At 38.0% G+C, this 25,462-nt stretch overlaps 1 protein-coding gene and 2 long non-coding RNA genes across 7 annotated transcripts in view; 1 reads left to right on the top strand and 2 right to left on the bottom strand.

Moving 5' to 3' along the window:
* Positions 1–611: 611 nt before the first annotated feature.
* On the bottom strand, positions 612–5,225 carry baalcb (BAALC binder of MAP3K1 and KLF4 b). 4 transcript variants are annotated; one of them, XM_008397893.3, is made up of 5 exons: positions 4,939–5,225; positions 3,670–3,854; positions 3,288–3,510; positions 1,426–1,625; positions 612–1,276 (listed from the first exon to the last, which is right to left on the bottom strand). In XM_008397893.3, exons 3-5 carry the CDS (start codon positions 3,466–3,468, stop codon positions 1,121–1,123), a joined length of 537 nt encoding a protein of 178 aa, XP_008396115.1. In that variant the 5' UTR covers positions 3,469–3,510; positions 3,670–3,854; positions 4,939–5,225; the 3' UTR covers positions 612–1,120. The 4 variants fall into 4 exon arrangements, with proteins under 4 accessions (XP_008396115.1, XP_008396118.1, XP_008396114.1 ...); XM_008397896.3 differs by having other exon boundaries at positions 3,670–3,850; XM_008397892.3 differs by having other exon boundaries at positions 4,960–5,225.
* LOC103457611 (uncharacterized) overlaps positions 5,042–25,462 on the top strand; it is a 54,610-nt gene continuing 34,189 nt past the window's right edge. For both annotated transcript variants that reach the window (XR_014085529.1, XR_014085528.1), the window contains exons 1-2: positions 5,042–5,160; positions 14,917–15,064. This is a non-coding gene — a long non-coding RNA (uncharacterized LOC103457611). The remainder of the gene's footprint in view (positions 5,161–14,916; positions 15,065–25,462) is intronic.
* LOC145549680 (uncharacterized) lies at positions 18,101–19,453 on the bottom strand. The gene is made up of 2 exons (XR_014085527.1): positions 19,286–19,453; positions 18,101–18,484 (listed from the first exon to the last, which is right to left on the bottom strand). It is a non-coding gene; the product is annotated as an uncharacterized LOC145549680 (long non-coding RNA).

Raw genomic sequence — 25,462 nt, 5'->3', positions numbered from 1 at the left:
TCAAGTAGAAGAAAAATAAAAACTTAGTTTACAAATTTGTTTTTACCATTTAAGACCTGAATAGTGTGCACTACGTTTGTATTTCCTAATTGAAAGATAGCTAAGGTGATACAACTCTGGGAGGGAGCTACAGAGACCCACAATTCAGGTAAGAGAATTTTTCCACTAGACAAGTTTGGCAAGAAAGATAAAAAAAAATAATCCTGTTTGTAGTTTGCTGCAGGTCTTAAGATAGAAGGTGTTCTAGTCAGAGGAGACTAAAATCGAGTTGTAGAAAAGGAACATTGCACACCACCTCATGGTGCAACAATGTCACGGCAGAATAATGTGGTGGGAAATGCTTTCTGTCAGCAGGAACAGGACAGCTGCTCAGCGTTGATGAGAAGATGGATGATAGATGAGCTAAATACAGGACAATGCTGGAAGAAGACCTGTTAGTGACAGCAGAAGACATGAGACGGGTGGAGGTTTACGCTCCATCAGGACAATGCAGCTAAAGATAAAACTAGAGAGAGATCAAACCTGCCCATGCCTTGGAATACCTCAAAATCCAGACCTCAATCATTTTATCGTAGCTGTACAGGATCAAATGAATGACAACAAACCAAAAGTCGGTTATTCTTATGTAAGAAAACCCCTTTTTTAAACTTTATTAAAGAGCAGAAGTCATCAGATAGAAAGTGAACACGAATGTGAAAAGCAACAGGATGCAGTAAGCTGGGTCATCATTATGCCCTATGGAGGACTATGAAATGTTTACACTTACTTAATGCTCAGCGACATCAACTAAGAGTTTTAAACATTTATTTTTTTTTCCAGAAACATCCCAAAAGTGATTTTCATCACTTTCTCTTCAGCAACTCAGTTCTGTAAAATCATTGAAATCTCCTGTACTTTCATGGTCCAAATGAATACTTTACACACACGTCGTTCTAAGATGTGAGATTGCGTGAAACACGTAAAAACTGCTCGCACAATTATCATCAAACTCTGAATTGAGTCTTGTGCGTCCATCAGACTATCAAAATATCTCCAAGGCATGTTTAGTGGATTTACGTGCAATTTCTTTTTACTATTACATCTTTGCAGGATTCCTTCCAGGGTCTTGCATTCAGGCTTTTCATGTGGTCACCTGCTTCAGAGTCTCCACTGGCTTCATGACCTCATAAGTCGTAAGCGATTTCTTGACTTTCCCGTTCTTGTCCACCTGGTGGATGCTCTGGGTCACGGTGATGGTCACTTGCTTGGTCGACATTCTGTTGTCCTGCCACTTTGTCTGGAAGATAAAGACTTATTAACGAACATGAAGAAGCATGCAGAGCGTTTTTAAACTGCTTTCAAAATTATTTAAACGCTTGAATAATTCCAATCAAATACCAGCGATAGCATTTTCTCGTGTTTTAAAACTTAACCAGCCGGCCTTACAATTTCTTCAGTGTGTAAAACACTTCTGCGCTGCACCGTGGTGCCTGATGAAGGCGACATCTTGTCCTGCTGCGGAGAGGCCAACGCGGAGGGTGGGCTGCTGGGCGTCACCTCGTTCAGACTGGCCTCTGACACGGCTGAGCAAACCTTCAGGTAGGCCTGAGCAGGAGGAGGGAGGCCATCTTCAAAGAAATCTGGAACTTTATAGAAGAAAATACACAAATGGGTCACTTGGCAACATTCAATGTTAAACAAAAGATTTGTTTCAAGTCGTTAAATAACTCACGCTCTCATAATACTTTGAGGTTGTAATGCGACACTGTTAACTTCAGGTGCTCTCTGTTACATCATAAATTGTTTATATTAAATTTAATGATTTATTTGAAATTAGGGGAGACAATTATTTCATGGCTCTGGAAATAACTAGAGACCAGCATCCTTTAACTTTACTTTTTCCATAGAGGCTCAGGAATGGGCAACAGGAATACATTTTTTAATGCTGCGGCATTGAACTCCTTTTAAAAGAATGTAAAGTAGGTTCATAGGTGTCAAGGAACCACACGGCAAAACATTTACACATAAGCGGCTTCAAGCAAAGCAAAACGACACTTAATGCAAGAATTTATGTAGCAGTTTCAAAATTAGGAACAGACTTCAAAGTCAGAGTTGGTTTCCTCTTTCTGCTAACCCGTAATACCAGCAAACACACACTCTCCTACCCAAACAAATGACCTTGGAAAGTTCCTTTAGGGGATAAATGATAGATAACCTTTATTTATCTGCTTTTTGGTAACATTCCACCTTCTCATGGCATGCTGCCCTGGGCAGGCTGCCATTACAAAAACTCACCCTGCTTGATACTCTTTGTTAAACTGTTTCCAAAACCTGCAAGTGTGGTTATTTAAAAAAAAAAAAAAAAAAGCATATAAAACCCAATAAGGAATAGTAACAACTGCACTGAGCTGGTGAATTAATTCTGACAAACTGATCATAGAAAAAAAATATCAAAGATTTATTTACTTCAGTTTATCAGCCATCTTACTTGTTTAGAACATTATATATTTCCCTCTTCAATTATCTTCTAAAAATATTCCTGAGCCTTATTAGCAACCACTATTAGATTGAACCTGCTTAATTTATGTCTAATTCATCTGTAATTATTTGCAATGTCACAGTGTGGGAGTGTTTTACACATGGGAAAAGTTGGTTGATATAAAAGTCATTTGCTTAACATTTTTTCACACTGAGTTTTTTTTTCCTATCTATCTATTTGAACAAAAGACCTAAAAAAGGACAGAAAGTTGCCTTTTGAGCTGCTTGGTGCAATGAATGTATAGCCTCGTCTTATAAGCAGCATGTGCTTGACCGCGGCCGATTGATTTTTGAAATTCTCTGCATGTTTTTCTGCGTCTTTGTTTTGAATCTGGAACTCATTTCGTCTTCACAGTTGCATCAAGGTTCCTTCATTCAACACCAGCTGCGTCGGTTGCCATGAGAGCAAAGTCCTGTCGGAGCACAGTGGCTTTTGATGCAGCCTAATTTCCTCTTTTATACTGATTCATCTTTCCTCGGCTTTAAAGAAAAAAAGGCTCACTCCTCAGTACAAAAGACAAGATGAAAAAAAAAAAAAAAAAAGAATAGCAGCACCAGGATCCTACATTGATGGATTTTAAAAGCTCAATGTGTGACTCCATCTGCAAAACCAATAAGGGGTTGGCAGTCTTCTTTGTCATATTCCAGAATATATTCAAAAGTGTAATAAAAGGGCCAACTACTTACAGTCCACTCTGGGAGCTTTTTCCCTCTCTGCATTCACTCCTTTAAGGTGAATAAATGAGTAGCTAGTCAGCCAGTCGTCTTACCGGGGCTGATAGTTTTCTCAGACGTAAAGCCGGCCTCAGAGTTTTCCGAAGGGATGCTCTGGATGGATGACAGGGGGATGTCGGTGTCCGTGCTCGTCAGCCAGGTCGACTCCGTCTCTTTGGTCCAGCTCTCCAGGTAGCGAGGCTCCAGAGCGTCGGTCCTGCTCCCCCCGCAGCCCATAGCTCGGCCTCTGCAGGGGCGCCTTCGCTTCCCTGCTTGACTCTTTTTAAACAGGAAATACAGTCAGATGCTAGAAATTTGTTTAATGGTTGGAAATTACTGTACATAATTGCTGCAAGTTAAACTTACAGGGAACAATAAGCATTTTTTTAAGGTATTAAACAGCACTTTATGTTCTTCTATTATACAGGCAGTACTTACAGGACAGCACACAGCTGTGCCACACAGTAAGAGCCCTCATACGCTTAGAGTATCTTCACTTTAAAGAGGTGAGCTGGAGGCAGAGTCAGTGCTATGTTCCTCCATGACTGTTTGGAAACAGCATCTTCTTTTGATGAAGCAGGCCAGGGTTCGGTCAATCAATCAATTAGCCATCATGTTTCTGCCTTAAAGAAAGAAATGTAAAAAAAAAAAAAAGAAGAGACAGGAAAACTGTTGCTGTTTTGTTTCATTATATTTCATTAATCTTTTCCGAGTTGGATGCCAAGAGGGTTTTCAACTAAATACAACTTGGCACCATAACTAGAGAACTTTGGGTTTGGTAGACTTTTTTTTCACCCCCATTGTATCAATGATTCTTGACAGTTACTTTTGTGCTGTTAAAAAGCGAGTTTACTTTTCAGCAACACAAAAGTGCTTAATTTGTACAAAAAAATAATAAATAAATAAATAAAACCACTTATTGGTTGAGCAGCAAAGTTGAACCAAACATACTCCAACTTGTCAACACTCACTAAAAGTGAGAGTGAAGAGAATGGAAACATCTGCAGTTCTGACATCAACCAACTAAACAAAACAAAACACTGTTTCATCAACTTGGGGCTGCTAAATCCCCCCCCCCTCCCCTCTTGATTGGGACAGACGCAATCATTATATTTAGTTTGCATGCTGGTTGAGTCAGAAGCCATCCCACAGTAGTGTGTGACCAAACTGGTAACCAGTCTGACACATGTTTCAATAACAGGATGAGCTGTTCGGGTCAGAGAGGGTCTAATAGCCTCATCACCTCTGCTGTTCAACACATAAATGCGTTCCATACATGTGGCTTTTAAAGAGAAATAAACTACTTTCCAGCAGTAGATTTACGTTCAAGAAGCACTGTTACGGTAAAAAATAAAAAATTACAGGTTGTGCCAAGTAAAGATCAATTGTAAAATGTCAGTCTACAGCACGATTTTAATGATTTGATCAATAAGAATATTGAAGTCCAACAAAACCAGGGGTCTCCTATATTAAGTAAGTAAGAGCCCACTATAAGTAAGTGGGCTCTTCACAGTCAGGCCTCCTGTGGATCATATGACTCAGTAAGTTAGCGCCCAGCGGGTTGTAGGCTATACCTATATAAGCGCACACGCACTGTTATCTCCAAAGGCCACGAGGAAACACACAGCGTTATAATGATCAGCAGCGAATATCCACGAGACGGGTGACAGAAACGCGACAGACACCAATGACAACAGAGAGGCTTACAATGACAACAGAGAGGCTTACAGACGGTGGAGGCTCCGTGTTTTTGACTCCCCTCGCCTCGTCACTGCAGCTGCAGCAAGAGCTCCAGCGTGTCGTCTCCCACTCCGGACTCTTAAGAGGATGTTAATACAGACACACCCCCTGCCGGTTAGCACACAGCTGGGTTGTCCGCATCACCTTCTTCCTCCATCTCCCTGAATTCCGCGAGTCCACGAACACTCGGTGAGTGGTAAATCGTTCGTCCAATGTCGTGAAGATGAGTGGGTATCTGTTGGACTTTAAATAAAAAAAAAATAAAACTGAATTACCTCAGCAGTTGCTAGGTAAACTTGACAATGGGGTTTCTATATAGTGACGCAGTTTGTGTTTGAACTACTGACAGCAATAAACACATTTGTGTCAACAAAGCACCTGTTATTATTGTGCTGACTGTTTAAAAAATTACAGTCAATGTTACCAATTCCGTGCAAATCTGTCGCAGGGGCCGGCCCAAGGCACAAGCAAACTAGTGGCTGTTTAGGGCCCCGTGGCCACTATAGGGGGGCCCCTTAATTGGCACAGCCTTTTTTTTTTTGTAATGATTTGTATGTGATTATATTAACAAAAACATATCAGATCAGTCTACTACCATTGCTAAACATTAGTTCTTGAAGAGTGAGAAATTATTTAGTAAGAAATAGCATGCCTGTATCTTAGTTTGCCTGAAGATTTAAACTTCAAAGGCCTCATTCAGCTTAGTACTTAAGTTAACATTGAGTTAACATTGAGTTTAAAAATATATCATCTTTAATTGTACTCCATTTTCCACCCTTATACCACTTTCCTTGAATTTACCATTGCAGTCTAATGTTTCTTGCTGTCATGTTTTTGTTGTGTAAAGCATTTTAAATTGCCCCCTTGCTGAAATGTGCTAGGCAAATTATCTTGATTTGACTTTGCGTATAATGACAGATCAGAATGTAATTTTTACATTTTATAAGATAAAACCTTAAGAGCTGCTCTTTTCTTGGAATGACACTGTTGGTCAAAAACCAGCAGGATGATCACTACCTCGACCAGCAGGGGGCACTCCTGGTCCATTTCTTATCCATTTTCTTAACCTATCAAACAGGAGCAGAAACTTGCCAACACATCTTTGTCTTGAAATTTATTTATGTTGGACAGAGTGGGTAAATTGCATATAATAATAATGTAAAAAATATATATTACACAACAATAGTGAGAGGACATAAACCTTGATGAGTTTGCCTGTTTTCTGCTGCACACACATCATCTGCATTAGGCTTCCTAAAAGTTAAAACTACCACTCAAGTTCTTCCATCATGTGGTAAAATTTACATCATCAAACAGCAGCTACTTTCTTTCTGGAAAAGTATATATTATTGATTGCTTGTGAAAATGTTCGCTTAGCAACATAGTTCACATTCATCACAGCTCTCTGCTGCAGTAACTATGATTTTTTTTATCAGCGTACCAGAGTAACAATAAACAGCATTTCTCTTCATGCTATGTAGATTTGCTTCTGCAAATCTGCATATTTTATTTCTGATGTAAGAAAAACTGACAGAAAACAGTAGAAGTTTATAGTGCTCTAAGATCAGTTCACTCTTAACTTACTTGTGTCGCCAAGTCCGAATGAAAAATATATGGGAGATGAGTACTGGTCTGGAAGTGACCACTTTGGATCTCCTGAAGTGGATTAAGATAGATTTGCACAAGACTTAAAGTAAAACTGAAAACACATTCTTGTTCAAACATAAAACCAAGGACTAGAACATAAAATGTCTTATTTTTGCAAACTTCTTTGTAAACACATTTACTTTTAATCTAACTTGGGGCACTAAGCAGAATATGTGACTTCCTGATCTACTCCCACACCTCATTCTCTAGTCACCTGGCAAATGAATTTCTTTTCCTGTGGACAGCCCAGTCAATATGAGGCAGGACGGCTTTGATTTGTATGTTCTGCCCTCATGTCTTATTGGACTGCTGGTCAATAGGCCTGTCTTCTCATTACCTTGGCGATTAATGTGGAAAATTGCCATACGTGTCACTGGGGTGAATCGCGGTTTATCATGCCTCAGGTACACACAGATGATACCACAGATTTACAATGAAAATTACTTTCTAATGGATGACGCAGCATTATTTTTATGATTCTGGGCCATGTAGGGTCAGAGTTCATCAGCCTTAAGATTGAAAAGATGAGAGAGGTCCAACTGTAGAGGCTGTAGCTGCAGGTTAAGGAGTAGATGAAAACTGCATCTTTATGTCTCTTATTTTAAATTATACGAGAGCGACTTAATGAACTCAAAGATCAGAAGTCGTGTTGGTGACCAAACCCTTTCCTGTTTGGGATACGGTGGGAGTGTGGGGTTATTCCTGACTATTGACTATTTAAAAAATATATATATAGGAGAGGTTTTATATAACCTAAATATTATGCATATATATATATATATATATATATAATTTTTGTTAGCATGAGGGCCTAGTTGGGACAATGGACCCAGGTGTGACCCCATGTCAGTGAATCTGTATCCCATTACATTTACTCATCTGTCTTCATACAGAGGATTTTAAACATGTTTGCTCACTCAAAATCAGACTTTCTAACACAAGATAAGGTTAACTATAATAAAACTATTCATTATTCTTTGCTTGCACTGCAAGTAATTTATTTGTAAACAACCAAGAGTTTTATGAAACACTGAAAGATGTTGAAACTACAGTAACCACACAGCTTTCAAAGCCCTCCTGTACTGTTGGTTAGGGCAAATTTATAAGCGGTGTGGGTCTGCAAAACATCTTCATTTTTAACGGATGTTCAAGGCTGACAGCAGATAATATGCGCTCACTATTGATTTGAAAAGTTTTTGCGAGAGCAGAGAAACTCATTTCTGGCAAATCCTGTCAGGCAGAGGACCGTCTGAGCCAATGTGCCGTAGTCAGCAGCCAAATCCGAACTTACCCTGGGAGACAGGCGCTGAGTTACAGTGGTGGGAAATTTAATCGAATGACAAGGACTTAGAAAGGAAAATGCTGATTTCAGTCACGTGCCGCGCCACCAAGCTGACAATTGAAAGTACCTCCACCCTGTTGCACAATTTTCCTCCGATACTTTGATTTGTTCCGGTTTGAAGTTATTTAAAAGACTGGGGAGTCACACTGAGATACTGTCTCCAGTTGTCACAATTCCATCAGCAAATTGTTGATCGTAGCCACAACAAACAGCTTATCCAGATAGAGCGCTGCCTGGAGCTTGCGTTCCAGTGACATCCATCACATCTCTGGATCTTTTTCTGGCAGCGACGTGCCTCCTCTCATTAGACTGGCAGTGTGTAATCTCTTCTCTCAAGCAAAGGAGCGCCAGAGATCTCCTCGAAGGCTGCGTTCTCTCAATCCATCTTGGTCCGGGCCAACGTGACATATTTTCATTAGTGTAAAGAGCTCTACAGGAATAGAGAGCTGCCCTATAAGTAAAGCAAGTGGGTTTCCAAAATCTGTGTTTACTTTGTCAGCGTAGTAATGAGATCAGTTTATCAGTCGTGCGACAAGTAGAGCAAATCAAGCACAAGGAGGACAGGAATATTTTAAAGTTCTAATACCTTTAGTCTTACTTCCTGCAGACTGAGAACTTTGTGATTACTTAGAACAAACTTTAATGTCTAGTTTGAATAATCAACATGTCCGCCGGCAGGCACATCTGGACAAGATCCTAATGGAAGCAGGGGAGAGAAACTGCAAACCACAGCATCCTTGAGTAAATCTTCCATCCTATTAAAGAGCGTTAATTCGAGAGTGTATAAATCCACATATTTCATCATATCTTAATGAAATAGCCTTTCATCTCATTTAATTACATTAAGTGTCCAGATTGTCTTGGAATATTAGCGTTGTGGGAAAAACCGACTGAAAAGTGATTAATATTGACACCATAACAAAATCATTCTGCGTGACTGATTTATGTAATTTCTCCCTCTCTCTCATTTACATCATCAGGGGACAAGCTAAAAATCGATCTTTCTTCACTTCTCTGGCTTCAATTGATATTTCCAGCTTTTATATTCTGGTGAAGACTTGCCTGTAAACGCAGCCTTTGCACTTTACGCACTCCATTCGTTTTATCTGGTGGAACACACAACTCTAATCCTATCAAAGGCAAAGAGTATCCCAGAAAGGCCCAGGGTGGGCAGTGGCTTATGAGGGAAAAGAGAAGGGCATTAGTATTTATGGGATTTCATGAGGGATACTGAAAGTTTTAGGAAAATTATCTTGGGGAAATGAGTAAAACCCATGCAAACACAACTCTTTGAGAGCTACAACAAAAGAGTTTTTGACCTAAAAGCGTAGTGGAGCCTGGGAGCATTTCAGAAAAGTAAATAGCATATTTTTTCCAGTTTGATTTAAACACTTTAATAGTGTTGTCACAGTAGATCATCTGTGTCCATCTCCCTCTATCCCATTAATTGTCCCATTTCACACCACCAATCAGCTTATCCCAACATTCTACTTACAAAGCCTTGCAAAAAGAAAATCTTTGAACCTTTAAAGAATTTTAGTACAACTACATGTTTCATGATACTGTATTGGGATTTTTTTAAATAGATGACAAAGTGTCAATACTTTGCTGAATCACCTCTTGACATATTAGCTTTTTAAGTAGAGCGACAGAAAGCTTTTTTCTATGTTTGGTTTCTGAGTCATGAATGTCATGTGTTGTATTAAGGACCAGACTGTGCCGTCAAATTTAATCTGCCTATATGATTAGATTGTATTTGTATGAATTGTAAGTAACTGTATATCTGTCCAACTGGAAAGGGAATTAGACCTGGTTTCTTGAAAGAGCCTTGTGAATCTGAGCAAAATGACTGAAGCAATCTGCATTGGAAATCATTTAGTCATCGCTATGGCTATATGTTCAAGGTGCTTGTCCTGTGGGTAGATGAACCTTTGCACTAGTTTCAAGTCTTTTGAATTCTCTAACACAAGAGTGGGCAATCTTAATCCTCCAGACCAACACGTCATTTATATAATTTAATTATCTCCTTAACTATTAAGGTCTGGAGGACACTGCAAACAATTGAGTCATATAGGAGTATCATAGCAACAGCAGTGTCCCATAAATAAAAGACCAATACTGTAGTATGAATCATCTTAAATTTAAATCGGCAACCCTCTGTCTTCCAACTTTCAAATTTTGAGCTCAATCAGAAGATTGCTGACACATCACTGACCTTTCAGTGGTAAGTAAATGGCAAGTCTAGATTCATTAGAGAAAACATCAATGGTGTTGGAAGGTTATGAACGCAATGAAAATGAGGTGCTGAAGCTTGGACAATGTGAACAAAGATTGGAGGTCTTCTCATGCTGAACCCTTGTATTTAATCAAAGAAAAAAATAAGTTGAATTCCCTCCTCTAAGGAGCTGCAATACTAGCAAAATGTCACAACAGAGCCTGTACTTTATTTTACTATGAAATGTCAGTTTCAAAGGCCAGAGAATGTTAAAATCAATAGGTATTTATATGAATATTAACAGCTGCTCTTTAGTAAACTTGTCTTTTGTTAGAACATGTTTTATAACAAAATAATGATTAAGCGTGCTAGATACCAACAGAGAAACATACATTTATGCAGTAAATGGGATCATTTCAAATTCTAGTTTGTCAATTTCTACTGCAGATGATTAAAATTAAAACTTTGACTTAATTACGTACTAAACATATAAAAGGTTTTGTGTTACATCCAGTGCCTTCCAAAAGTATTTACATCTGCGGCTTGTCAAACTAATAAATTTGCTCATCACAATCTCCCCTGTCACTGTTTCTGTTATAGCCAACCAGCATATCAACAGAGAGATTTTTACCATTGTTTGAATAGTGCCCAACCAGTGACTACAGTCATCAGGAGGTAATGAGCCAGAGAGATAATACGACTAATTATTCAACAAGTTATGCAGGGTCACTTGGGGATGCGATAAATCACTTAAAAAGTCAATAGAATCAATCAAAGACCTAAATTAGAGTCGTTTGTTCATATTTGTTTGAATATCTTCAAGTCGGAGGCAATTGGTTCTTTAAAATGTGATGGTGAATTCACGTCTTTTTGTGTAATCATTCATCCATCGCAGAAACCACACTGAGTATGGAGTAAAATAAACAGAGTTTACTAAAATGTAGCTAGATTACCTCAACCACTGGCAGTCAGTCTGGCACTGGTTTGGCGCCCTACTGGTTGCTTTTAACGCTGGGAGTTGATGATCTTATGAATTGCAGGAGATTAACCCACAGGAAGGGCAGAGGAAGGAGAAGAGAAGAAAACATTTCTAGCATAGCGACAGATGTGTTATGATTAAAATGTTATCGTCTTTGAGGAACGGTTAATGTGGGTCGGGAGGCAATGAAACTTAACATCAGCGGGATCAATCAAACACCTAATTTTGATCCATTTGAGTGTTATAGTTCACGAAGGATGCAATTATGTATCCCATTCCAGAAATGAGGAATACTGAGTAAAATAATCAGTATGGTTTAATAAAAGCTGAGAGGCACAATGAAAGCTTAATTGAACCCTTGACATTTCTGTATTACCAACTGATAGAACGCTTTTCATGACGTAAGCACAATAAAGAAGCTCCAGCTCTAAGCTTTTTCACGGTCCAGTGCTCCTAATTAAACCATGAATGGTGCCGCCAGGTTACAGTTCTGACTAATTGCTGACACACACGAGACTCTTCATGTGTGTCAAATCATCTTGGGCTGCTGCGTTCTCCAGTAAATTCTCAGATATGATCTTTGGATACGTAATCCGATCAAAGTGAGCCTCAAAAGTGTCTAAGCTTGTTCTTCCTTCTTCCCTCGCGTGTGGCTTCTCACCGGCAGCTCGCGGTCTCACAGAAAGCCAATATGCACCAAAGTGGATCCGCGTTAGTGGGGCTGAATTGTGCATGACAATAAGAAGGAGCAGGCGTTACAGCAGATGGGATTGTTTCATACACTACTGACTCGCTGTAATGCGAACCGGGGAAATATCCACGACTTGTAATCTGATAAATGCTTCTCTAAACTCAAACCGACAAGATAAGCAAGGACAACAATTGAACTGAATTCTGAAGATTGCTTGTAGTTTGTTGTTGTATTGCGCTTATTTGTCACAGGCCTCATCTGAAGCCTCCGTGCTCTAAACAATCCTTTCCCATCAATTTATGAAATAAAAGAAATCCCAAAACCAGTCCCTTTCCAGCCATTTACTTTGAACTTTGACATTTTGGTTCCAAAAGGGATTCTGGGACGAAGAGGTGAGAGCCAGAGATGTGTTTGTCAGGGATATCTCTGTGCCTGAGCTGATGCACTCTGTAATCAGGAAGCTGTCAGGGATGATTTAAGCTGCCAACTGGTCCACTGCTCTCATGCCTCTGACTGCGCAGTATTTCATAACTGCTGAACTCAACCACAGAGGTAAGGCATATACATATATATATATATATATAAATCCAGCTGGAGGGGAGAAATTCTATAATACTGATAAAATGATGGAGTTACAACAGAAAGCAATAGACAAAAACATTCAACACACCTTTAGGTGCTATGCAGAGTCTTCTTCAAACTGCCAAAACAGCTCAGACTTGTCAGCGGATTTGGATTTCCTAATGCTGCTGGACGCTTTGTTGACAGGATGAGCAACTGGCCAGTCAAGTGTTCCCTTCAGGACAGCGACAGTATTAAGAGAACATATTTTTACCTATTCCCATCACTGCAGTTGTGATCTTGAACTGTTACATCGCGTCTCCAGGTTGAGCCGATTCCCTTCACAGCCATCTGAACACATTAATCTGATTTGACACGAGTGTCAAGCTTCAGCTCCTATTGCCCCATTAGTAAAGTGACTTTGTCAGTCATCTTGGCAGCTCCGACTGCTGATTCATGTCTCTCTCCTTCTCCCCGAACAGAACAATGTTCACCTGCTGACAAAATCAAGTTTCACACACAGTTCAATGTCAATGACTACTCGCTTAAGGTTCATTTGATCTTAATAGTGGAGGTGAAACCAATAGTCTGAACCTGATGCTGACTGTTGGCTCTGGTCAAGAAGTTATCACTTATTATGAGCATGAATGTCATCTTGACAATGACATTCAAAGGAAAAACAAGACTTTGGTATAGAAGTTGTCATTTATTTGTATTTGACAAATTCAAAATTATACATAAATGCTAAAAGATGAAGACAGTACCCCAGCGTAACGTCCGACATAAAGTCGCACTGAAACTATAGGTTTCGTGTAACAACAAGACCAGGGCACAATTTTGCCAAAACGCTTGATCGCTTTTTAAAATCAGAAATGATTTCATTTAAATTGATTGGTTTCTTGGTTCACACCCAGCATTTAAGCAGACTTCATAGATTGATTAAATGGTTGAAGTCAGATCTACTCCAATTGATATTGTGAAACCAAACCGAATGACAATTCAAGAATATTTAACGAGAACAAAAAATAACACCACGAATCTAGCAGATGAAGTGCACCCTCATCCTCTGACCTCTGTTTTTTAGTCCAGTGATGTAACATCTCTCCTGCACGTTGCACTTCAGGCTGCACATGACTCGACAGTATTTAGGAGAGCATCAGATGCCGGGACACAATGAGGACATGTTGAGTACAGTGTGAACAGAAATTTGAGAGTGCTGCAAGCTCTGCAGTACGATGATGAGTGAGTTGGTAAAACTGATATCGGAATTAATCCAGTATTTTTATTTTGCCACTTCCCAGAAAAGAAAAGGCAAAACTATTAAAGTTGTTCAAATAATCGTTTTAGACACTGGAGGGGCAATTTCAAAATGTTTGTTTCATTTGTTGTAGCACTAAGATGGGATCATTATAATTAATTTACAAAGATGATAGAATTAAGTGTACAGAAATCACAATTTATGTACTTTACAATGCTTGCCTTTTAGATGATTTTTTTATGTGCATAGATTCTTTGGGAACAGAGACAATATAAAGTACAAATAAAGCACGAGATGAGAAAAGTATACTATGTAGACTACTATTTTAGGAATGTGACAATATAAAAGAATATTCATACTTTAGAGTTGTGCAATCTTAAATTGAATTGAATAATAGTGGGAAGGTTCGAAGACTGATGTTCAAACACTATTATGACTTAATCTGAGCTATGGGGTCAGAACTCAGAAACAAATCCTGTCTCTTAATGTGCAAAGCTGGTTCATGCATATCTGGAAAGACTTGCAGCTGAAACAAAAATAAAAAATAAAATAAAAACAAATCTATCATTCTTGATTTTAACTGATTTTTCAATACCTCAACATTGTGGACAGTATTTCTCCTGACCACTTGGGGGCAACAGTGTCTTATCTTGTTGTGCTGACTACAATACAGACGCAAAGTTTACGAGACAAACATATATGTTGCATGCTCAAAATAAATAAATGATATTTAATCCTCGTTTTGTCTTAGGCATAGATAAAACTGTATAGTATCAGCAGTATAATCTGAACATTTAAAGCAAAAGTTGTTGTATTTATCCTGTTGTTAGGCAGCACTCTTGTAAGAACCATAAAGAGAGTGGAAAAAGACAAGACTAAAGTGGGGTGACATGTCATTTTTCTTCCACCTGTCTGAGATCTTTGTTTACCTCAAAAAGTGTTGAAGCTTTGTCTGCTACCGAGATTGGTCACAGTTTGGACCCTTTTTCCATTTCAACTTTTTCTATTAGATCTATAAGTCATCTTGGAATCGGTTTACCTCAAAGAAAAAAAAAAAGCAACTTTATTGTCTTTGTTTCTTTTTGTGAGCCTAAGACAGATTTTGTATTTCAGTTAGTATGAGGTAAAATACAGTAGAGACAAAAATATTTCTCGCTGCGGTCCTCAAACCTTGCATTCATGTATTGAGGGGCCACAAATCCTCTGATAACAACCTTGGGCTTTTCCTAATAGCTGTGTCCTCCTCCTGCAGGTCAATCTATCCTACAGCTCAAAAAAAGGGCTCCAGGACTCTGATCTCACCTTCAACCCGTCTGATCCCAATCAGACAGAAAACTGGCAGGGTCTGCCCAAAGGAGTATAATCGAAGAAAACCTCACAGCACGATCAACCCAAAAAATGTACGACACACACTGAAAAATGTATCTAAATTCAACATTTTATGTCACTGATAATTTGTTTTTACAGTGTTTGATGTTTTGTTGACATCCATTTATTGATTTTCTCATGTAACTACTCTTATCCATTTCTCACTACTGATATTACAGATTAAAATACACATAAAAACACAATATAGTTTAGATTTAAATAATTGGACAATGACATCTGGCATGTGTCAGACCGTCTTCTGATTATTGACAGGACTATGATTATGGACTAAAAGACTAATACCTAACTTCAATTTACCATCCTGGAAGTTAATTAGTATAAAATAACAAGATTACTACAGCTGAAAGGATGTATTTTCCTCATATTGTCTTCAGTTTTTTTCTTTATGTCATCTGAAATTTAATATTTCAATCATCATATTATAATTGATAATTATTTACAACATTTCATGGTGAGTACAGTTTGTGTCATAGAATTACTGGAGTACCTTTGGTAGAAATCCCTATCAATGAAACATTTATTATACACTATTAACTAAAAATAGTCTTTCAAGCTCACGTGCAGAGAGAAATATCCACTTAAAATGTAGTAATAATAGATACTATGGATTGTCATGTTATTACTGTGACTTTATAGTTTTGCTCATATATTGTCATAATCTACAGGTGTTTTTGGTTCTTACATGTTTTTGCATTAGATTGTTTTTTTATATTATTGTCACTAAGGGTGTTCCATACCTGATTCAATGTCTTCACGTTACACTAAACACAAAGACAAGTAATTTCTTGTGCTCTGCTCTTGTGCATTTGGTTTGTATTCTTGTTAGTGTTACTATTTTGGCTCAGTAAGCTCCAGTTGTGCCCTCTTAAACTCACTCTGTGTTTATTGATCACCTTCTCTCAGTTCCCTCAGGTACTGCTCCTGCTGCTCTGCTGTTTTCTTATTGGTCACACCCATTTCTCATGCCACTCATAAACTCTCCCAGAGGTTGAGAGCCTGTTAGTTTCCACACCTCCTCACCAGATTCTTTCATCCACCCTTGTCTGTTCTTCATCGCCAGTTTCTCTTACTCCATCAGTTGCTTTACTGTTTTCAGGCTGTTATTTTTTCACTTCTCCCTTCCCAGTCCTTTGGCTTCTTGTGAATTTAGAGACACTACTAGTCTCATCTCTTGACTGCCCTCACGTCCAGCTGCACAACAAAACACAATACAAATATAGTCAAATATTTATGTTTTTAAACCAAATCTATAAATGAACCAACTACTGACTAAAAAATTAGCCAATCACGATTACGGCTACCTACTCAACCATCATTCGTCGCATTACTTCCTTATCTAAAAACTAGCTGAAGACAGTTTCCTCCTATTTATGAATGCATGCTGAGAAATATCACTGCATTTGTTAGCTGAACGTTGACTGAAGAACATTTCCTGCTGCAGTGGATCTCTGAGCCCTGGAATCAGTATGGCCAGCATGTTAAGCATCAGTGTGTCAAGAGGGAACCAGATGAGACTTAAAAAGAAGGAAGGTCAATTACAAAGGAACTACGTGCACACTAAAGCTGACTCTCGTCACTTCAGACTCTAGCTTCATTACTTTCTGAATCTGGGCCTGTGAGATGACTGGTCTGTTGTTTATTCAGTTCCCATAGAAAGAGATTTTCTCATTCCAGAAACTGAAAAGGAGTTGAATCAGGCACAGAGCGTGTTCAGATAACTTTAAATAGAATTGCAAAGGCACATAAAATAAAAATAGCAGGTGTTCAAAATAGGCTATCGTTCACTACTGAAGCTTTATTTCTTCTTTAGCAAGAATAAAGAAAGATGACCAACTGTTTTAATTACATTTGTGTAGAGGTGAAAAATAGCAAAGGGAGAAACCCCCTAAACTTACATCATGAATGAATTACTATTCCCAGCAAAAGATCCAAATCATTATCAAACTGTAACATCTCTGGTTGTATTGTAGTCCTGAGAAGGGTGATCTTCTTTTGTAGTGATCTGCAACTGACCAAACCCCTAATGGGAGTTTAGTTTCAAGTACTATGTGATTGCCATGGTGTAAAAAACAAAATACGTGGGATGGCAACATGACTCATTAGTGTGGAGAATGATTAATGAGAGTTAATGTGGTCAATTAACTCTGTATAATGCATCCTCCTTTTAGTTGAAATGCCAAGTGTGACATAGAGTACGGTAACATGGGAAAAAAAAAAGCTCTAGCTCATAAATTCTACAATTATCACCACAAACATGAAGTCACCCCCAAGATTTTAGAGCAATTAAGCACAGAAGAGGTTGTCAACAAAATCTGCTCCAGGAACACATTTTGTTCTTTAAAAAACAAACAAAAAAAAACCTTGTGTGTGGATTAAAAAGTCTGAGAATATGTATTTTAATTGGTGAGAAAATAAGATAAATGACATTACTCTTTTTCGCTGTTGAAGAACTGCAGTAGTGTTGTTTTAGATTCACTGCATGCATCTCAACAGCCATTAAAATATGTCTGCATGCTAACCAGGCATTTGGAAAGCGTCTCTGGAAACAGTTTTTTCTGCGTGTGCTACCATTATGCTTGTACTTCAGCTTTGGTCAGATTAAGCTAAAATGAACCTTCTCTGCAGCATTTGTGATGCTGTGGGGGAATTCCTGATCCCAAACCCAATCCAACACAAATCAGATTCTTCGTGAACGTCACATCACTGGTCTCTATATTTTAATCCAAATAAACTTGACAACAGAGGTGTCACCTGAAATGTTGTGAAATTGGTGAGGGGTTTGAATTGAACACACACACACACACACACACACACACACACACACCTATACTGGTTTTGGTGTACTAGCAGGACACTTTTTTCAAACCAGTTTTTTGCAACACTAAACGGACACCCCTTTCCACTTATGCTAGAAAGACGTAGTAAGTTGTCAAAAATCTTGTTAGAGCTACACAACATAGATCTCACTTAAAAATTTAGATACACACTTCAGAACTCAAAATACAAGAATGTGACCCAATGCTGTATTAAAAGGACAAACGATAATGAGGTGCTTGGCTCCGCCCATGACACCAACAGTAATTGTCAGGGCCAATTTTATTTATCAGGACCATGGCATACACATACAAAAAACATAAAATTTATGTGCATTAAGAAGTCCAAAAATGGAAATATGGACTATAACTAGTCCATATTTCTGTGGAGTGCATTTGTCATCCCATGAGATGTCTGAATCATCTACGGAATCAGGAGCATACTCCTCTTCTGATGATATCGCTTCACTTGAACTTTGTTCTGGACAGACCTGTTGATTAAAAACATATTTTGTATACATTGAAAGCGTTTCAGCAAGAATATTTCTACTAAAAGCTTACCAGTGATGTCCTCCTTTTATTTACAATAACACATTTTGTGCAGGGACTGGTTGCAAACTAGACAGAGAAAAGTAAGAATTGACAAAGGGAGGTAGCATAAGTATTTAAAAAGTCAGTGCTGCACTATGACTCAATTTCAACATACAGCACAACTAGACATGGAAGATCATATTCAAAAGATGAACCCAATTCCCATTCTCAAAAAATGACCTTTACATCACACACCACTCCATTTCAGAGGTGAAAACAGTCCTTCACATAAAACATTTTTCTAAACTTGACATTTCATCATGGATGATATCATGATCTCACACACAGTTAACCACTGTTAACCAAAAAAAGTGTAATCTTAAAATAAGAATTTGATCCTGACACTTGTGTAGGTATCAAAACCAATGAATTGTTATGATTAATTGTTTTGAATCGTAATAACCATGTGTTTGAACAGTACTTAGTATTCTCATGACTATTTTAGAAAATAAAAAGGTCATTGAGATAAAACTTATGTCAGGTGAGTTGCCAGAAAATAATTTGCATGCATCCAACTCAGCAGCCTGACAAGGCATCTCTATGGAGAGCTAAAATGAAGGGATACACACTGAATGATTGTTTCTAAAAATAAAACAATGTCCACCTAATGTATGAACCTATCCAGTTTATTACAGAGGATCCATGTGTCTGTGCTCATCTGAACTTAACTTTCATTCTTTTCTACATGTAATTTCAAAACTCAGTCCTCCAAATTTCTGCACCTTACATGATGAGTATTACACAAGACCAGTGTGTTTGAATAGTACTTAATATTATTTCAATGACTTTATATAAGAAACAAAGTTGGTTGTCGGAGACCAAAATTACCTCTGGAGGGTTGGTTGAACAGGATCCGCATACATACAAGTCACCAGCCTGACACAGTTCATCTTTGGAAATCTGAAATGTAAAGAACACTCACTAAATGTGAGTTTGTTGCCAATGTAGAGAACAGTCCTCCCTATTCCTGCACCTTACATTTTGAGTATTACACAGGACCCATGTGTATGTCCACTCCTAAATGTGACTTTCATTCTTCTGTACTTGTAATTTCAATACTCAGTCCTCCCTATTCCTGCACCTTATATTTTGAGTACTACACAGGACCCGTGTGTATGTGCGTTTCTAAATGTAATTTTCATTCTTTTCAACCTGTAATTTCAAAATTCAGGTTTCCAAATTTCTGCAACTTACATGATGAGTATTACATAAGACCAGTGTGTATGTGCACTCCTAAATGTGACTTTCATTTTTCTGTACTTGTAATTTCAATACTCAGTCCTCACTATTCCTGCACCTTATATTTTGAGTATTACACAGGACCTGTGTGTATGTGCGTTTCTAAATGTCCTTTTCATTCTTTTCTACCTGTAATTTCAAAATTCAGGTTTCCAAATTTCTGCAACTTACATGATGAGTATTACACAAGACCAGTGTGTATGTGCACTCCTAAATGTGACTTTCATTTATCTGTACTTGTAATTTCAATACTCAGTCCTCACTATTCCTGCACCTTATATTTTGAGTATTACACAGGACCTGTGTGTATGTGCGTTTCTTAATGTAATTTTCATTCTTTTCTACCTGTAATTTCAAAATTCAAGTTTCCAAATTTCTGCAACTTACATGATGAGTATTACACAAGACCAGTGTGTATGTGCACTCCTAAATGTGACTTTCATTTTTCTGTACTTGTAATTTCAATACTCAGTCCTCCCTATTCCTGCACCTTACATTTTGAGTATTACACAGGACCTGTGTGTATGTGCGCTTCTAAATGTAGCTTTCATTCTTTTGTACTTGTAATTTCAAACCTCAGTTCTCTCCTTTTATGCAGCTTACATATCAAGTGTTACGCAAGACTTGTGTGTTTGAACAGTACTTAACATCATATCAAAAACTGTATTTTAGAAAATAAGTTGGTCGTTGGAGACCAAAATTACCTCTGGATGGTTGATTGAACAGGACCCGCCTGAATCCATGTCACCAGCCTGACACGATTCATCTTTGGAAATCTGAAATATAAAGAACACTCACTGAATATGAGTTTGTTCCCAATTTAGAAAACAGTCCTCCCTATTCCTGCTCCTTACATTTTGAGTATTACACAGGACCTGTGTGTATGATTGCTTCTAAAACAGCTTTCATTCTTCTGTACTTGTAATTTCAAAACGTAGTCCTCCTTATTCCAGCACCTTACATTTTGAGTATTACACTGGACCTGTGTGTATGTGCGTTTCTAAATGTCATTTTCATTCTTTTCTACCTGTAATTTCAAAATTCAGGTTTCCAAATTTCTGCAACTTACATGATGAGTATTACACAAGACCAGTGTGTATGTGCACTCCTAAATGTGACTTTCATTCTTCTGTACTTGTAATTTAATACTCAGTCCTCCCTATTCCTGCACCTTATATTTTGAGTATTACACAGGACCTGTGTGTATGTGCGTTTCTTAATGTAATTTTCATTCTTTTCTACCTGTAATTTCAAAATTCAAGTTTCCAAATTTCTGCAACTTACATGATGAGTATTACACAAGACCAGTGTGTATGTGCACTCCTAAATGTGACTTTCATTTTTCTGTACTTGTAATTTCAATACTCAGTCCTCCCTATTCCTGCACCTTACATTTTGAGTATTACACAGGACCTGTGTGTATGTGCGCTTCTAAATGTAGCTTTCATTCCTTTGTACTTGTAATTTCAAACCTCAGTTCTCTCCTTTTATGCAGCTTACATATCAAGTGTTACGCAAGACTTGTGTGTTTGAACAGTACTTAACATCATATCAAAAACTGTATTTTAGAAAATAAGTTGGTCGTTGGAGACCAAAATTACCTCTGGATGGTTGATTGAACAGGACCCGCCTGAATCCACGTCACCAGCCTGACACGGTTCATCTTTGGAAATCTGAAATATAAAGAACACTCACTGAATATGAGTTTGTTCCCAATTTAGAAAACAGTCCTCCCTATTCCTGCTCCTTACATTTTGAGTATTACACAGGACCTGTGTGTATGATTGCTTCTAAAACAGCTTTCATTCTTCTGTACTTGTAATTTCAAAACGTAGTCCTCCTTATTCCAGCACCTTACATTTTGAGTATTACACTGGACCTGTGTGTATGTGCGCTTCTAAATGTAACTTTCATTCTTTTGTACATGTAATTTCAAAACTCAGTCCTCCCTTTTTACGCAGCTTACATATCAAGTATTTCACAAGACCTGTGTGTTTGAACCATACTTAACAGTCATCCCCAACCACAGGCCGCAGATCAGTACCAGTCCGTGAACCAATTGGTACCGGGCCGCACAAGAAAAATATTTTCGTGTTACATATTGTCTGAGTATGGAGGATCGTTTATTTTGAAAACCCTTTAACCGGATTCTCTCGGTTATGTCTTGCTCACTAACATTGAGCCCACAATGAGTAAGAAAGCGATATGTTTGTAAAGTTTCTTTGGAAAAGGGGAAAAGGACCAGAGACAGGAGAGTGGATTTATCCTGGACTTGTAGGTGACTCCCATGTTCCAAGCCCACTCTGCATAATATGTACCGGCTTACAAATGAGGCAATGGAGCTTCAAACTGCTTTGCCATTACACCCTCTGCATTGTGTGTCATCGTTTCCAAGGTGGGATCATCTCATTGCAGAGAAACAAGCTCAGGACTCCCATTAATTTGTCATTGTCGTAAGTTAAAATTTTCATGAAATATTTGTTTTTGTGGCATTTTCAAATCTTATATTGAAGGGATGTGTGAACGTTAGCATAGCGACTAGAGTCAGAGAGCATTATGGCAGTGATCGAGACGAGAAACGAGGAGTATAGCTTGTAAGTCTTAAGTGTGGTTCACACGGCAAGATTTTAGGATTGTCAGACGATTTTCCAAATTCTGTGACCACAGAGCTGATAAAAGTACAACAGGTTTGTGTGTCCAGCCACATAACAGGAGCAAATCTTGCCATGTGAGCAGGCTTTAGTACAAAATGATGTCACAACTACAATCTACCTACAATGCATATAGCTATTGTAAGCATCAAGCCTTGACTGAATGAATAGCCTTGTGTCACGTTAATTTAATGATGGATAGCTGAAAAGTTACCGGGTTTATCAACTGTGGTAGCAATTTTGCTCCAACTCCACTCGTCATCATTTCTGTGGATATTCTTTGTACGAAATGCTGAATAAACATTCATGCTGTTTCCACATATCTCCGATGTCCACCAGACTCATTTTGGGCATGTCAGCTCAGCTGTTTGGGATTCCCCTCCATGAGCTACGTCACAGCGCTTTCTGATTGGCTGCCTGTCAAATTGAACAGGTTGAGTTCTAGCTCCCAATCAAGGAAAACCCTACAAGCTGTGAGAATATGCCCGATTTTAGATCGGAGCAGTCCCAATGTTCCAACGACTGGATGCGATCAGTCTTAGCATGCCATAGATGGCAAGATGAACGGTTACGATTATCGCAAGCAACGTTCTAAGATTGTTGTAAGGGGAAATTCGGGGTAAAAAAAGAAGAACCCGAGCCACAGAAAAATGGCCAAGTCTTCACTGGTCCGCGGTGATAAAAAGGATGGGGACCACTGGTACTTAATATCATTTCAAAGACTTTATCTTAGAAAACAAGTTGGTCGATGGAGACCAAAATTACCTCTGCAAGGGTTGGTTGAACAGAATCCGCATGCATCCACGTCACCAGCCTGACACAGTTCATCTTTGGAAATCTGAAATGTAAAGAACACTCACTAAATGTGAGTTTGTTCCCAATGTAGAAAACAGTCCTCCCTATTCCTGCACCTTACATTTTGAGTATTACACAGGACCTGTGTGTATGTGTGCTCCTCAATGTAACTTTCATTCTTCTGTACCTGTAATTTCAAAACTCAGTCCTCCCTATTCCTGCACCTTACATTTTGAGTATTACACAGGACCTGTGTGTATGTGTGCTTCTAAATGTAATTTTCATTCTTCTATACTTGTAATTTCAAAACTCAGTCCTCCCTTTTAATCCAGCTAACATATTTAGTATTACACAACACCTATGTGTTTGAACAGTACTTAATATGATTTCAATTACTTTATTTTAGAGAATAAGTTGGTCGATGGAGACCAAAATTACCTCTGCAAGGGTTGGTTGAACAGAATCCGCATGCATCCACGTCACCAGCCTGACACAGTTCATCTTTAGAAATCTGAAATGTAAAGAACACTCACTATATGTGAGTTTGTTCCCAATGTAGAAAACAGTCCTCCCTATTCCTGCACCTTACATTTTGAGTATTACACAGGACCTGTGTGTATGTGTGCTCCTCAATGTGACTTTCATTCTTCTATACTTGTAATTTCAAAACTCAGTCCTCCCTATTCCTGCACCTTACATTTTGAGTATTACACAGGACCTGTGTGTATGTGCGCTTCTAAATGTAATTTTCATTCTTCTATATTTGTCATTCCAAAACTCAGTCCTCCTTTTTATGCAGCTAACATATCTAGTATTACACAACACATGTGTGTTTGAACAATATTTAATATCATTTCAATTACTTTATTTTAGAGAATAAGTTGGTCGTTGGAGACCAAAATTACCTCTGGAGGGTTGGTTGAACAGGATCCGCATGTCCACATCACCAGCCTGACGGTTCAACTTTGGAAATCTGAAATGAAGGGATGTACACTGAATTATTCCATAAATAAAGTCCACCAACTGTATGAGCAAAGCACCTTTAGCTGAACACACCTCTACCTGTAGGTACACATAATAAGTAGGATAAACTTTAAACAATGCAGATATATCAAATAGTAGCAAATGAAATGAACATTTTTCAAAATCAGTCAATTGATCTAATTGTATGTCTTTCTGTGGTTAAACATTTTTTGTCAACTGAATGCAACTCATTATTTTGTAATTGTAATTTCAAAACTCAGTCCTCATATATATATATATATATATATATATATATATATATATATATATATATATATATATAATATAAGCTTTTGTATTTTGAGCAGTTGCTTGTCTCCTTTGGAAAAAGAAAGGTATTCTGATTATAATGATCATCGAACATGATCTATGCTAATAATGTGTAGTATAAAAATAGTTTAAAAGTGAAAAAGCAAAACAAAGGAAAAAACAATCCTTTAATAAACACTGGAATCCTATGCATAATAAAGTCACAACTCACCTTTAAATGAATTGGGGTATTTTACATCAAATCCTTCTTTATCTTCACCTAAGGAGCAATAACAATTGGAATCATGTTTGCTCTCTGAGACCTCTTTGCTGACATCTTCTGCAAAGATCAGAGAATGTGTTGCTGAGTAACAACATGATACTGTACACCAGGGGTGTCAAACTCCAGGCCTCCTGGGCAAGTGTACTGCAACTTTTACATGTCTGACTGGTCTAAAACACCTTAAGTATATTACTGAAATAGCTTCTCAGTGCAGTCAAGTTGATGACCATCCCATCTGATCCAGCCATGTGACATCAGAAACACATCTAAATGTTGCTGGACACCAGCCCTCAAGACCTTGAGTTTGACATCCCTGCTGTACATAATATGATTTGGTGTTATTTTATGCGAAAATGATGTACTGAAGTACACAGTTCTACATAATTGACTTTCTATTGACAGGTTCTCAAAATCTTAAAAAAATTAAAACATCATCTTAATACTAATGATTACTATCTAGGATAATTTGTGCCTGTGAAACAATATCACTCACTGATGTACAGAAAATGACCAAATACAGTTTTATCTAATTCTGGAGTGAGCCACCTTCCCTTTAAACTCTGGTACACTGGCTAACATGGTTGGTAATTACTAGCTAAACTGCTGCAAATCAGATGCTTTGGTGTATCCAAGCATCAAGAAACCTACAACATTCTGCAAAATTACTAAACTATATGTACTTAAATGTCTTAAGAGATTCTGTATGAGTCTTACCTCTTTCTCCATGCAAAACAAATGAAACAAGTTAAATGAATACTAATGGCT

This window comes from Poecilia reticulata, chromosome 21 (genome assembly GCF_904066995.2).
Source record: "Poecilia reticulata chromosome 21, P_reticulata-male-v2, whole genome shotgun sequence".
Lineage (NCBI taxonomy): Eukaryota > Metazoa > Chordata > Actinopteri > Cyprinodontiformes > Poeciliidae > Poecilia > Poecilia reticulata.
This window is presented reverse-complemented; position numbering and strand designations above follow the sequence as displayed.